This window comes from Canis lupus, chromosome 36, assembly GCF_011100685.1.
Source record: "Canis lupus familiaris isolate Mischka breed German Shepherd chromosome 36, alternate assembly UU_Cfam_GSD_1.0, whole genome shotgun sequence".
Lineage (NCBI taxonomy): Eukaryota > Metazoa > Chordata > Mammalia > Carnivora > Canidae > Canis > Canis lupus.
In genome coordinates this window covers 10,244,821-10,256,868 of record NC_049257.1, presented here as the reverse complement: position 1 = coordinate 10,256,868, position 12,048 = coordinate 10,244,821, and the positions used below count along the sequence as shown (strand labels likewise).

The following is a 12,048-nucleotide window of genomic DNA, read 5'->3' as shown; positions in this document are numbered from 1 at the left end:
TCCCTCAGTTAAATCAGTTAAATTATAGACCACCCTGCCTTGTGGCACTTAGCGCTCTATGTGCTCTCAGCGAATGAGACAGGCCAGGTCCCAGCTGTCCTGGAATTTTCATTCTGGAGGCTAACATCAAATAATAAACAAGTGAATACATGAACGAGCAGAATGATATCAGATAGTGCTAAATGTGATGAGGACAAAACAGTTATGTGAAGACTAGCGAGAGATGGGTGACGATCAGCGTGGGCACCTCTTTTGTGCTGCCAGAGAATACCTCTGTCGGGGGAAACATTTGATCTGCAGTCTGAATGAGGTCAGGGGCAGGAAATTTGAAGTTCTATGGTTAAAAGCAGTTTGGATAGAGGCAGCAGCTGTGTAAGTCCTCAGAGATGAAGGGGTCTGGTCTATTTGAGGAAGGGAAAAGATGCCAGTGGAATTACACAGGGAGTTGAAACAGAGTAACCTGAGGGGAGCTCAGAGGTCTGCAGAGGCTAGGTCAATGCTTTCCCAGACTCCCCTGCATCAGAATCACTTGGGAGTTGCCAAATGCAAATTGCAGGGCTCTACCCCCCAGTGTTTCTGTTTATGTAGGTCTGAGGTAGGGCCTGAAAATGCATTTCTGACAAGGTCCTTGATGCTGCTTCTCCTGCTCTAAAATCGCACCTTGACAGCCACTAGGATGGCTCATCTAGGGCCTTGTAAGCCAAGGACAGGAATTTGGGTTTTATTCTCTGTGCATTGGGAGGCCAGTGAGAGATCGAAGAGGTGATCAGATTTACATATGTAAAAGATCACTCCTCTACTGCGGAGAAAAGGCAGGGAAGGAGCCTGGGCTGGGAGATGAGGGCCTTGTGACCCAGGAGTGACAGTGAAGGAGGAAGACCACAGTAGATTGTGTTGTTGCACAAAGAAGCTGAGGGAAAAGGATGCCCAGCATGATTGCCGCACAGCTGTGAAATGTGTCCTTTTCACACATTTAGGATTTAGGAACTTACTCAGATGTAACTGAGAGGACTCCGGTAATTGTGAGATTTGCACACTAGGTGATTGGTGACCTTGACAAGAGAAATGTCTGTTAAGAGTCGTATAATTTTTTGGGTCTCCCTTTGTTGCCTTTCATTATTGCTTCTCTTTTAAAGCCGCTTTGCAATAGTCACTCTAATTTCATATAAGCTCGTCAAGAAAAGGAACCCTTTGTTGTTTTTTTTTTTTTTTTTTTTTTTGAAGATTTTATTTATTCATGACAGACGCACAGAGAGAGAGAGAGGCAGAGACACAGGCAGAGGGAGAAGCAGGCCCCATACAGGGAGCCTGATGTGGGACTCGATCCCAGGACTCCATGATCACGCCCTGGGCTGAAGGCAGGGGCTAAACCGCTGAGCCACCCAGGAATCCCCCCTTTTTGTTGTTCTTAATCGCATTCCCTCACGCGTGTAGCACAATGTTATGTCTGCCATTGGAACAGATTTATATTTAATAAATAAAATAATTCTTTTATTTCAGTAAACCTGGAGAGAGACACTAAGACATTGCTTTGAGGAATTGGTCTGTAATTTATAGCTGAAATGCATGGTTTAGGGGCCACCAAACATTGCTAGTTATTTTGAATGGCTGCCTCCCCAATACTTACCATAATATATCTTAGCTTTGTAGCCCTGAGAAAGGGTGAGAAAGGGTGGCTGTTCAGTTTTTTCTTTTTTTTTTTTTTTAAGATTTTATTTATTTGTTCATGAGAGACACAGAAAGAGAGAGGCAGAGACACAGGCAGAGGGAGAAGCAGGCTCCCTATAGGGAGCCCGATGTGGGATTCGATCCCGGGTCTCCAGGATCATGCCCTGAGCCAAAGACAGACGCTCAACTGCTGAGCCACCCAGGCGTCCCTGTTTAGTTTCTTTTTGGTCATTAGAATGTAATATGTAAAAAGCCTATTGTTTTAAGACTGACTATTCCACTTTTATATTTTTGTCTTTAATATTAGAGCTGTATTTTTGTATAGTACTTCCTTGAGTGAATCTATAGGAATACTATATAAATATAGCAAACACATGAGGTCCCACTGGACTTGAGTAGCTTAAGGATTGTACATATATTTCCTATATAATTTAAAGCTCTTTTTCTTTCAAAGAAAGAGGGATTTGAGTAGATTTCCGTTGTTTTGCTGAGCTTCTCATTTATTGCTTTTCATTTATTTTAAGGATATTAATATTGACAGGGATGGAGTAATGTTTACAATGGGCACATGAGGGGCATGTGGGTGGCTAGGTGGATTGAGCAGCAGATTTTTGGTTTTGACTCAGGTCATGATCTCAGGGTCCTGAGATCCAGCCCCACTTGGGCTCTGAGCTGGGGTGGGGCCTGCTTAAGATTCTCTTTCTCCTTCTCTCTGCCTCTCCCCTACTCATGCTCTCCATGTCTCCATGTTTGTCTCTAAAATAAATAAATGAATCTTAAAAAAAAGGGCACATGATTGTGAAGTGCTTTGTAAATCAAGTGATAAAAAGACCAATCAGTAGTAATAGCAGGATACCGATTGAATTCTATGTTAAAATTGTTTTGATATTTTAAAAAAATGTTATCGCATAGTGTGAAATTGTACCTTAATTTTCATTATAAAAATTGAGTACAATATTGAGATAATTTTAATGAATAAAGCATTATTTTAGGGGGGGGTGGTATATATGTTTATTACCTTGATTGTGGTGATAGCAACACAAGTGTATTCATATGTACAGACTTACCAAATTGCATACATTAATTGCAGTTTTTTGCATACCAATTATACCTCAAGTTGGAGGGAAAAGGAAATTATGTGCTTCAAACAGAAATAAGTATTCATATTGTAATGAATTTACAATTCATATTGTAAATGAGAGTATGGATGTATATAATACTACTCAGTTCACCATCTTCATTTTTGATGTTATGTCTTGTTATTTTTAAGCCTCAAAGTTTGCCATTGTTTTCTATTATGGCTGGTGGCCTCCATAGAGTGAAAATTGATAGTCCAACTAGACCACTGGGGAAGAAGAGCTTATTTGAAAATCCCCTGGGTAGGAAAACTGGCTCAAACTTCCTATTTAAAAGGGGTGGGGTGGGGTGCCTGGGTGGCTCAGTTGGGTCAGTGCCTGACTTGGGCTCAGGTCATGGTCTCAGGCTCAGGGTCCTGGGATTGAGCTCAGTGTTGTCTGTGTCAGGCTACTTGCTCAGTAGGGAGTCTCCTCCTTCCTCTCCCTGTACCTCGCCCCATCCATCCCTACCATGTTCGCTCGTGCTCTCTCTCTCTTTCTCTCTCTCAAATACAGTCTTTAAAAAAAAAAAGAAAGGGGTGGAAGGACTTCAATGACCTTTACTGTGATTTTAAACTACTAATAAAAACTAATATTTAAAAAAAAAATAGCATTCTTAAGCAGTAAATTAGTTATTGCATGTTGATGTGTTAAAAATATATAGAGATATAAATACATATATATATATTTTGTATTACCAGAACTTCCTACATCTGGATTAGGTTATAAATTTTGATTTAAACTATACCTTTGGCTTTGGGTGACATTTAATTTTAGTGCTCCAAAGCATCTCAGTCAAAAAATTAAGAACATCGGAAGAAAAAAAACCAAAAACCAAAAAAAAAAACAAACAAACAAACAAAAAAACCCCCAGAACATTGGAAGAGATGTGAGTAGGTAAAAGGTATTTTAAAAATTTTGTTCCTGAGTAAAAGGCTGCTAACAAAGTCTAAAATCTTCTTAGGATTCAGACCAAATCCAGGCCTCTACCAAGTATTCTCACTAGACGATACTGTGTAGTAAGCAAATTTTAACTGACACATTTTCAAATTTAATGTAAATGGATCACAATAGGCCACCAACATAGAAATGATCCTACAGTTCTGCTTGCCTGAAGTCTACTTTTCTTTCAAGAACTGAGTCCTATATCTCTTCTTTTTGAAGTGTATACCTTCTCCCCCCCTCAAAGCTAGTTTCCGCATGCTCATTGCTCTGAATTTTTAAGGTTACTCCTCTTTTATATGACACTTATGTTTTCCTGTGTGTCCATTATTTAATTACTTGGACATTACATCTATCCAGTTTGATTTCTAGTTCACTGTAGAAAGATCTTGGTCTGATGACCAATATGGTTTCCAATTATGAACAAAGGTCACAAATACTGTATTATTTGAATAATAGGGAACACTACAATGTTCTTGAAGTTCTGTGTAAATAATATTTCAACTAGTGCTTTATTCTGCTTTTTGTTTTTCTTTTTAAGTTGGCTTATCTTTAGTAATTTCAGATAGGTTTTCATCCACAGACTCAAAGTACTTTAAGAAATAAAAGTCATATATACACAGAACATTAAAACTCTGAATCAGAGTTCATTGTGGTGTGCAATAGAGAGGAAAGATGACCCAAGGAATTGTCACTCAATCTGGACGTTGAAGGATAAATAATATGTGTAAAGGTAGAGAGGTTGGGGGCGGGGGAGCACTTTCAAATGGAGACCAAGATGAGTCACATTTGGAGAAGAGAAAGTTCCTGGAATGATGAAAGTCAGGGCTGAGAGGAAGATGGCCCCAGCAGGAGGTGCTTGTCAGACCTCTGTACTGCCACTGTATTTTGTTGTTTTTAAAAAATATTTTATTTATTACTTGAGAGAGAATGAGAGTGAGAGAGCACAAGCAGGAGGAGGAGCAATGGGAGATAAAGCAGGCTCCTTGCTGAGCAGGGAGCTCATTGATGTGGGACTGGAACCTAGGACCCTGGGGTCATGACTTGAGCTGAAGGCAGACACTTCACTGAACTACCCAGGTGCCCCTGTACTGCCACTGTTGAGAGCCAGTCCTGCACTGGACCGAGCTCCTGCTGCTTCACCTCCCTGCTTGTGGCAGTTGGGCTTCTCTTCAGCCTTCCTGATGAAACTCTTAAAGCCTGAAGTTTCCCAGTTATTTCCTGCTAATAAATCCAGCATCTATTTTTCAGTACTCATCTTCTTAAAAATAATATATAATCGATGTCTAAAAATCCAACAGGTAATTCTGACCTAAAGATTGATTCTCTTCCTTGGTATGGAGGACTTTTCCTTCCGTTAGATGGATAGGTACCTCTACTTTTGTGGGAAATAGTCCCTGTATTTATTCAGTAGATATGAGTGTCTGCTCTGTGACAGGCACTGTTCCAGAGATTCTATACATTTGCATATATTTGTGGCACAGGGCAGTCCCTATTGTCCTGTGATTGTTTATTCTTTAATGGAAAGAGACATGATAAACAGGTTAGTCGCTGGTAAGCCCAAAGGCAAAAAGTAAAGCAGAGAACTAGAGGTCCTATCATCTTGAGTCAGGAATGTTCTAGGAGTTTAAAAAAAAAAAAAAAAAAGCGTGTGGGGAATTATTCTCGATGTGTTCAAGAAAGGGCAAAAGTCACAGTATTAGAGTGCCATGAATGCAGGGGGAGAGGAAGTTAGACCAGAGGTAAGGTAGGACAAATTGTAGGACTCTAGATGTTATTCTGGGTGAAGTCAGAAGTCATTGGACGCTATGAGAGGAAGTGTGCTCATTGGATTTACAATTTAAGAGGATCACTTCAGCTGCTATGTTGAGAATAGAATGTAAAGTGGCAATGCTGGGAGCAGGGAGCCTGCTTTTAGCAGCTTTTTTTTTTTTTTTTAAGATTTATTTATTTATTTATTCATGATAGACATAGAGGCAGAGACACAGGTGGAGGGAGAAGCAGGCTCCATGCTGGGAGCCCGAAGCGCGACTCGATCCTGAGACTCCAGGATTGCACCCTGGGCCAAAGGCAGGCGCTAAACCGCTGAGCCACCCAGGGATCCCCTAGGAGCCTGAACAGAGGTGTTCGGTGAACAGGGTTGTTGTTGGAATCCAGGTCTATCACCTGGAGCTAGCAGGAGTTGTCGGTGGATTGCAGCTCTATGTGTGATGGGATTTTTTTTTTTTTTTTTTTTTTTTTTTTTTTTTTTTTACTCAAGCAACTGGGAGAATTGTGATTTACAGAGATGGGAAGACTTGGAGAGAAAAGGATTTAAAAGAAGACGTTAAATTGAGTTGGAGATTCCAGTTAGTCATCTGAGTCCAGATGTCAAGTAGGCGTTGGATTTACAAATCTGGAGTTGAAGGGAGAGATCCAAGTGAATATTTGGTGTTTAAGATTTCCTTCATACAGATTTTGCAAAAATTCTTGTTCTATGTATTGTAACAATTTTTAAGATCCATTTTTGCTGCTATTGTAAAAGAAGGCTTTTTTCCCCATTATACTCTCTGACTAATTTTGCGTTTGTATTGTATAGGCCATTGACTTTAGTGTGTTTATATACTAAGCTGCTTTTCTGAATTCTCTTATTTATCAAAGTTTAAAAAAAAAATTAATTCACTGATTTCTTACCTCCTTTGACTTTTCTGTGGATTTTTACCAAACTGTTCAATTCTATGAAGTACCAGTTTCTTTCATACTCCATTTGGTTTCCTGTGCCTGAAATATCAATTATTTCTTGTTTTTTTTTTCCCTGTGAGTTTCTATTCATTCTCCTGAACTCAACTCATGTTTCCCATCTGTAAAACATTTCTGGGTTCCTAGGAAAGTTTCTCTTTCCTTGAGCTTCATCTGTACATGCGTACCTACGTTAGAGCAGTCATCAAACTTTATCATGATTTCATATATATCTACCAGTCTGTTGGGGGTTTGAACTGTTTTGGGGTAGGAGCTGGGTCTTACCATTTTTAAATCCCCAGTGTTTAGCTGAATCTGCTACATAATGTCTGTTACAGGATAATTGTATGTTGAATACATGAGTAGTCAATTTCTACATATTAAAAACGTTTTGAAATTAGATGTTTTTCTCTCTCTCTCTCTCTCTCTCTATATATATATATGTATATATATATAGTTGTTTATATATTGTTTCTGCTTTTCGTGCTGCCAAGTGCATAAAGGTGCTTGGATTTATGAGACCTTAAATTTTGAAAATACTAAATGGGTGGCTGTTACATATTTACTTACAAAGAAGCTCTTTTATCTTGTTTGGTTTTTACTTTGTGTAGGAAATGGGGAGAGGGAGGATTTAAAATATATATATTTTTGGAAAGCAGTAGTAGTTGTTCTTCCAAAAGCAATTAGGTTTTCATATAGGCAACATTTTCAAAAGTTTTAATTTGCATTACTTAGAAAAATATGTATGTCATTACTAGTAGTTAGTTTATATTTTTTTGTTTTTTCAACCCAAGTCAATGAATTGGCCCATGTGAATTTTTTCAGGATGTCTATTACCTATTTCTGGTATAAATAGGTTAAGAGTTTCCCTAGTGACACTGAAGCATTAGAGTAATTATTTATAGAATTATAGATTTTTTTCACTGAAGCAGAAATCTATTGTATTAAATAACCACAGTTCATTGTTTATTGCTAAGTGCAATGGGAAATATACCGTGCTGCTTTCTTGCAAGGAGTTAGAGAGATGAAACTGGTACCCAGAAAAAAAAAAAAAAAAAAGGAAAAAAAATGTTACATCTATGGAATCTTTTGTATTTGCTGTATAGGGAGAGACTCTGTATGTTGAAGCGTTTGAAGAATAGGTAGGGGTTATCTGGATAGAAAGGCCAAACGCACTAGACTGGAAACAAATAGAATAAACGGCACATTAGGCAAGAGCAATATGAGGTGTGGGAATGAGGTACTGATCTCCATCCTGACACATTAAGGATTTTTATGATTTATCTCATCAAAGAAAAAAATTACACTTTTGCTTAAAAACACATTAATTGAACTTAATGGAGGTATCAAATCTGTTATGTTTCTTTTTATTACCAAATAATTGAGTCCTATTATTGAAAACAAAAGAAAATGCCAATTAAAAAAGGGGAAAAAACCCCTTAATTCTCACATGTTAAACAGTATACATTTTGGCGCATTTTTTTCTAGATGTGGAAAATATGTACACACACACAATATTCTTATTAAATTAGATCATATTAGAAAGTTACTTTAAAAATAGATGTATTTTATTTTCTGTGTTTTGTTTTTATTTAAGGAGAAAACCAAAAGCCAAGGCACCACCTCCTCCAGCTGAGACCAAGCATCTTGATGCCTCTTCAGATGATACTGTAGAATCCTCTGCTTGCATCATGGAACAGAAAGAAAACACGATAGATAAAGACATTGAACTGTTAGTGGTGCTACCTGGGGATATTATCAAATCTACTACTGTTCATGGCAGGTATGATGGAGCTAATGAAAGAGCAGTAGGTCCCTTCTGTCATTGATACCTTCTGTTGTATATGTACTTTTTGATTTTTTTTCTTTGACAAAATACTTCGTCAGTTTAGTTATCTGTTAAATATGCTAAAAGGTGATAATTTTTTTCTAATATTTTAGTATCAATGCTATGAATTCGATGACCCCAGTCAAGTGACTCTTAAATTTAGAACTATTTTTCCTTTTACTACCTATTTAATACGTTTTCTTAAAAAAAAAAAGCCTTATCCAGAAGAAAAGTCATTGGTTGTATTAATTTTGTTAGTCCAACCTACAGAGCAAGCCAATAGCATATAAGAAAATTCTTTCCTTCCTCTCCAAATTATTCCTTCCATTTTAAGCTGCCTTGCTGAATTTAATTTTGCAGAAGTTACTACTTTTAAAATGTCATACTCTCTTTTGTATCAAAACAGGTAAGTTTATCTGTAAAACTAGTAGGATTTTTTTAGTTCTTTGAATGCTTATCATTTCATTAAAGTACTCATAATGTGGATACGTTTAATAGAAATGTAAAATTAAACTTTAACCTAGCAAGAAGTGGAAAGGTGATTTAGGAGGCCGATATTTTTAATACCTGTATAAAAATTGGAAAAATGGAATAAAGCCAAGTGTAATTTTCCATTTCATTTTGAAGTGGAAAGTTACATGAGTTGTATACTTGGTCTTGTTCCACCTTTCACCTTCAACTGCCCGTTTGTTATCAGGAATCCTGTTTTAGAAATCTAAGCTGATTTGACCTTTGTATATATAGAGAGAGAAAGAGAGAGAGAGAGAGTGTGTGTGTGTGTGTGTATGTAGAATAAAAGAATAAGTAAGTAGCATATTGGGTATTCTTACAATGTGGTTTTATCTAGAAGAAACTCATTCAAGATAATCTTAACCTTAAGATTTACCATCAAGTTTAGGTGTAACTTCACAAATTATTGCAAGTATGTGAAAATAGAAAAGTTTGGCATTAGCAAGCAGTATGTAGTATTGTGTATTAAATTTTTATTTAAGTTTTGTTTTGCCATTTCTTTTGTATGGAAAGTGGTTTTGGAGATCATGGGCTGAATTTTATTGAGGAGGTTGTGAAACCCATGATTGTCCTTGGTGGGCTTCTAGCTCAGGGGCAGGTAATCATCTAGATTGTGCTTCTTTTAGGTAAGGAAGGCATCTTGTGAGTAGAGACTATGGCTAACATCTTCAATCCTTAAAAGAATTCTATTATCCTGGTTTAAAAATAATAATGATAATGGATGTGGCTAATTCAGGGGTAATGAAGGCAGTTCCTCTTATTTTCCCTGAAGTCAAAGTAATATTTCCTAGTCAGTATATTTCCTAGTTTTTTTACTGCTGCTGACAAGCAACAATGGTTTCTTCACCAGTACTCCTTAGACTTTGTTCTTAGGTAGGGATTTCCTTCCCTACTCCCCTTTGAATATCTTAAGCTTCAGCCACATGACTCTTTGTTCTAGAGAGTCTACTTTTCCACCTCCATGCCTTTTTGAAAATTTTTCCATCTGGAGTACTTTACCACCCACATTTTCTCCAATTTATGTAGCTCAAGTGACACTTGTATTGGCAAAGGCTCCTTAGTTTTCCCAGAATGAATTGTTACCCCCAACTTTCAAACTTCCCTGACATTTTGTACCATTGATGGTTATCATATATCGTTCTTTGCTGTAATTAATATGCATGTCTTCTTGAGTAAACCACAAGATCCACACAGGCGTCATTACTTCATAGTGCTTAACGCCATTTCTTGCAATATAGTAGACACTTAATAAATACATTAAAATGAATATTGCCTCCCTAAATTCTTATATGTAGATGGAGGTAGCAACTTAAATGGTATGTTCTGAAGAGACATTTGTTTGGATGGTCCCTGGTTACTTTCCTAGGTTCTTCTAAGTAAAGATAATTTCTCCACGTAGAGAACAAAAGAGTTATGTCCCAAATTCTGATAGCTTTTTAAAATTTGTTTAGGGCTGAAAAATTTTCCTGAGGGCAGAATTTGTTTCATATCTGTGTTTTCACTAGGGGATTTGATTCAGGGACTGTTCCTAATAGTTTTATCATTCAGGAATAACTCCAATTGTAGATCAGTGACTAATTTTTTAATACTAAGTGTTTATGATTAAGAGTGGTTGTGTGATTCCTGTTATCTTAGGAATGATTTTAAATATTTTAGGCTGCAATTGGGATATCTTAAGAGTATACTTTGAAGTATCTTGAATGTTACAGCTACCGGTGGCCCGTGGCTAAGAAACAAAAGTGTTTAACTATAACAACAAAATGTGCAAATACAAATATTAGCTACCTAAAGTGAAGACCCATGACATGTATAACTTAAATTTCTTCTTGGTTTTGTTACTATAAATGAAATATGAAAAGTTTCAACAAAACAGTTCAGGAAGTTAGTGGAAGATTAAGGAAGAGTCATTTTAAATAAGTTTACATCATAATGTTTTCTTAGATAAGTCAGAGTTCATATGTCACTGTGAGTGATCTTCAATTTTTTGAGACCATCTTTCCTTAATTTGTCTAAATATTCCTTGTGTATGCTATTTATTTTGGTAGTATTATTTAGATGCTTTTCCTTTAAGAATAATATCAATATTAGACTGGAATAAAGATTTAGGAAACATGCTTCATTTAACTTTTCAGATATATCCATTTATCTATTTATATTTTTTCCTCAAAATGTCTTCTTGGGGAAGAGTTTTAGAAAGTTTCTCTCTGTCTTCATACACAACTTATGCAGAGATATGCTCAGAATGTGATTTGCAGGAATGTGAACGCATAGCATTATCTTCAGAAGAATGCCCTTATTTGTACATTTATTTTTCACCAAAGAGCTTATTCAGATTAGGGAACACAATAAGGTCGGAGGTGGTAATAGACTTTATGCTCAGGAGGGAAACTAAAAACTTGTCCTGAAATAGGTTGGTAACTTTGCACTGACTTACCAATCTTTTGGTACTAGAGCTTAATGGTAATGCCTCTTTAAGGACCAAAAGTCACCCTTTGTCTGCCATCTTGCCGTTGCAAACTTTGCTCACATTGAGGGAAGCTTCAGTGCCAGCCTAAAAAGCCCTTGGGTATTTCTGTGTTCCGATCATGGATGATTAGATTGAAGGGAGATGGAATTAAAATATTTACTGGATGTGTGTGTAATATATATAGTGTGTATGTATATGTGCATATATAAACATATCTCATATGCACCTATGCAGACATACATAAACAGCTGAGTGTGTGTGTGTGTGTGTGTGTGTGTGTGTGTGTGGTGGCGGAGTAAACAACCTTTTTCACCAGATGGAGCAGTTCTGTGCCTTACTAAATAAAAGTAAGCATTAAAGGATATTGCCGTTGGAGATAAGTTGCCTAGGGACTGCCCTCCTCAGAAAACGCTGCACTGTGCAACAGTATAAGTAGTGGTGTCTACAGGTACTTGGGAAAGTTAACTTTTAATGAAAATGAGCTTATGGGCTAAACTGTTATAAACACTACAGAAAATAAGAAAATACGTGGATGTGCTTCTGTATCACTCTAGATTCTTATAGACGGGTGTCTGCCCAATATGTAATTATTTCTCCCTAAATAAGCATGTGTTCCTTTTCCCGTCTATTCTCTTTCACTGGGACACTTTAAAAATAGTTTTCATCTGGGAGATTTGGTAAAAGATTGACATTAATCCTCTTTTTTTAGCCTGTGGAGGGAGCATTGTATGGCTTTATTAGCATACTCTCCTACAAAAAGGAGGAATAAAATCAACACCATTTATAACAGATATATTTTT

The 12,048-nt window shown here is 37.0% G+C and overlaps 1 protein-coding gene across 9 annotated transcripts in view; it reads left to right on the top strand.

Annotated features, from left to right (window-relative positions):
• Nucleotides 1–12,048, top strand: part of COBLL1 (cordon-bleu WH2 repeat protein like 1) — a 158,898-nt gene that overhangs the window by 87,086 nt on the left and 59,764 nt on the right. For all 9 annotated transcript variants that reach the window (XM_038584684.1, XM_038584683.1, XM_038584685.1 and 6 more), the window contains exon 2: nucleotides 8,041–8,226. In XM_038584684.1, the coding sequence (XP_038440612.1) occupies nucleotides 8,041–8,226 (186 nt within the window). The remainder of the gene's footprint in view (nucleotides 1–8,040; nucleotides 8,227–12,048) is intronic.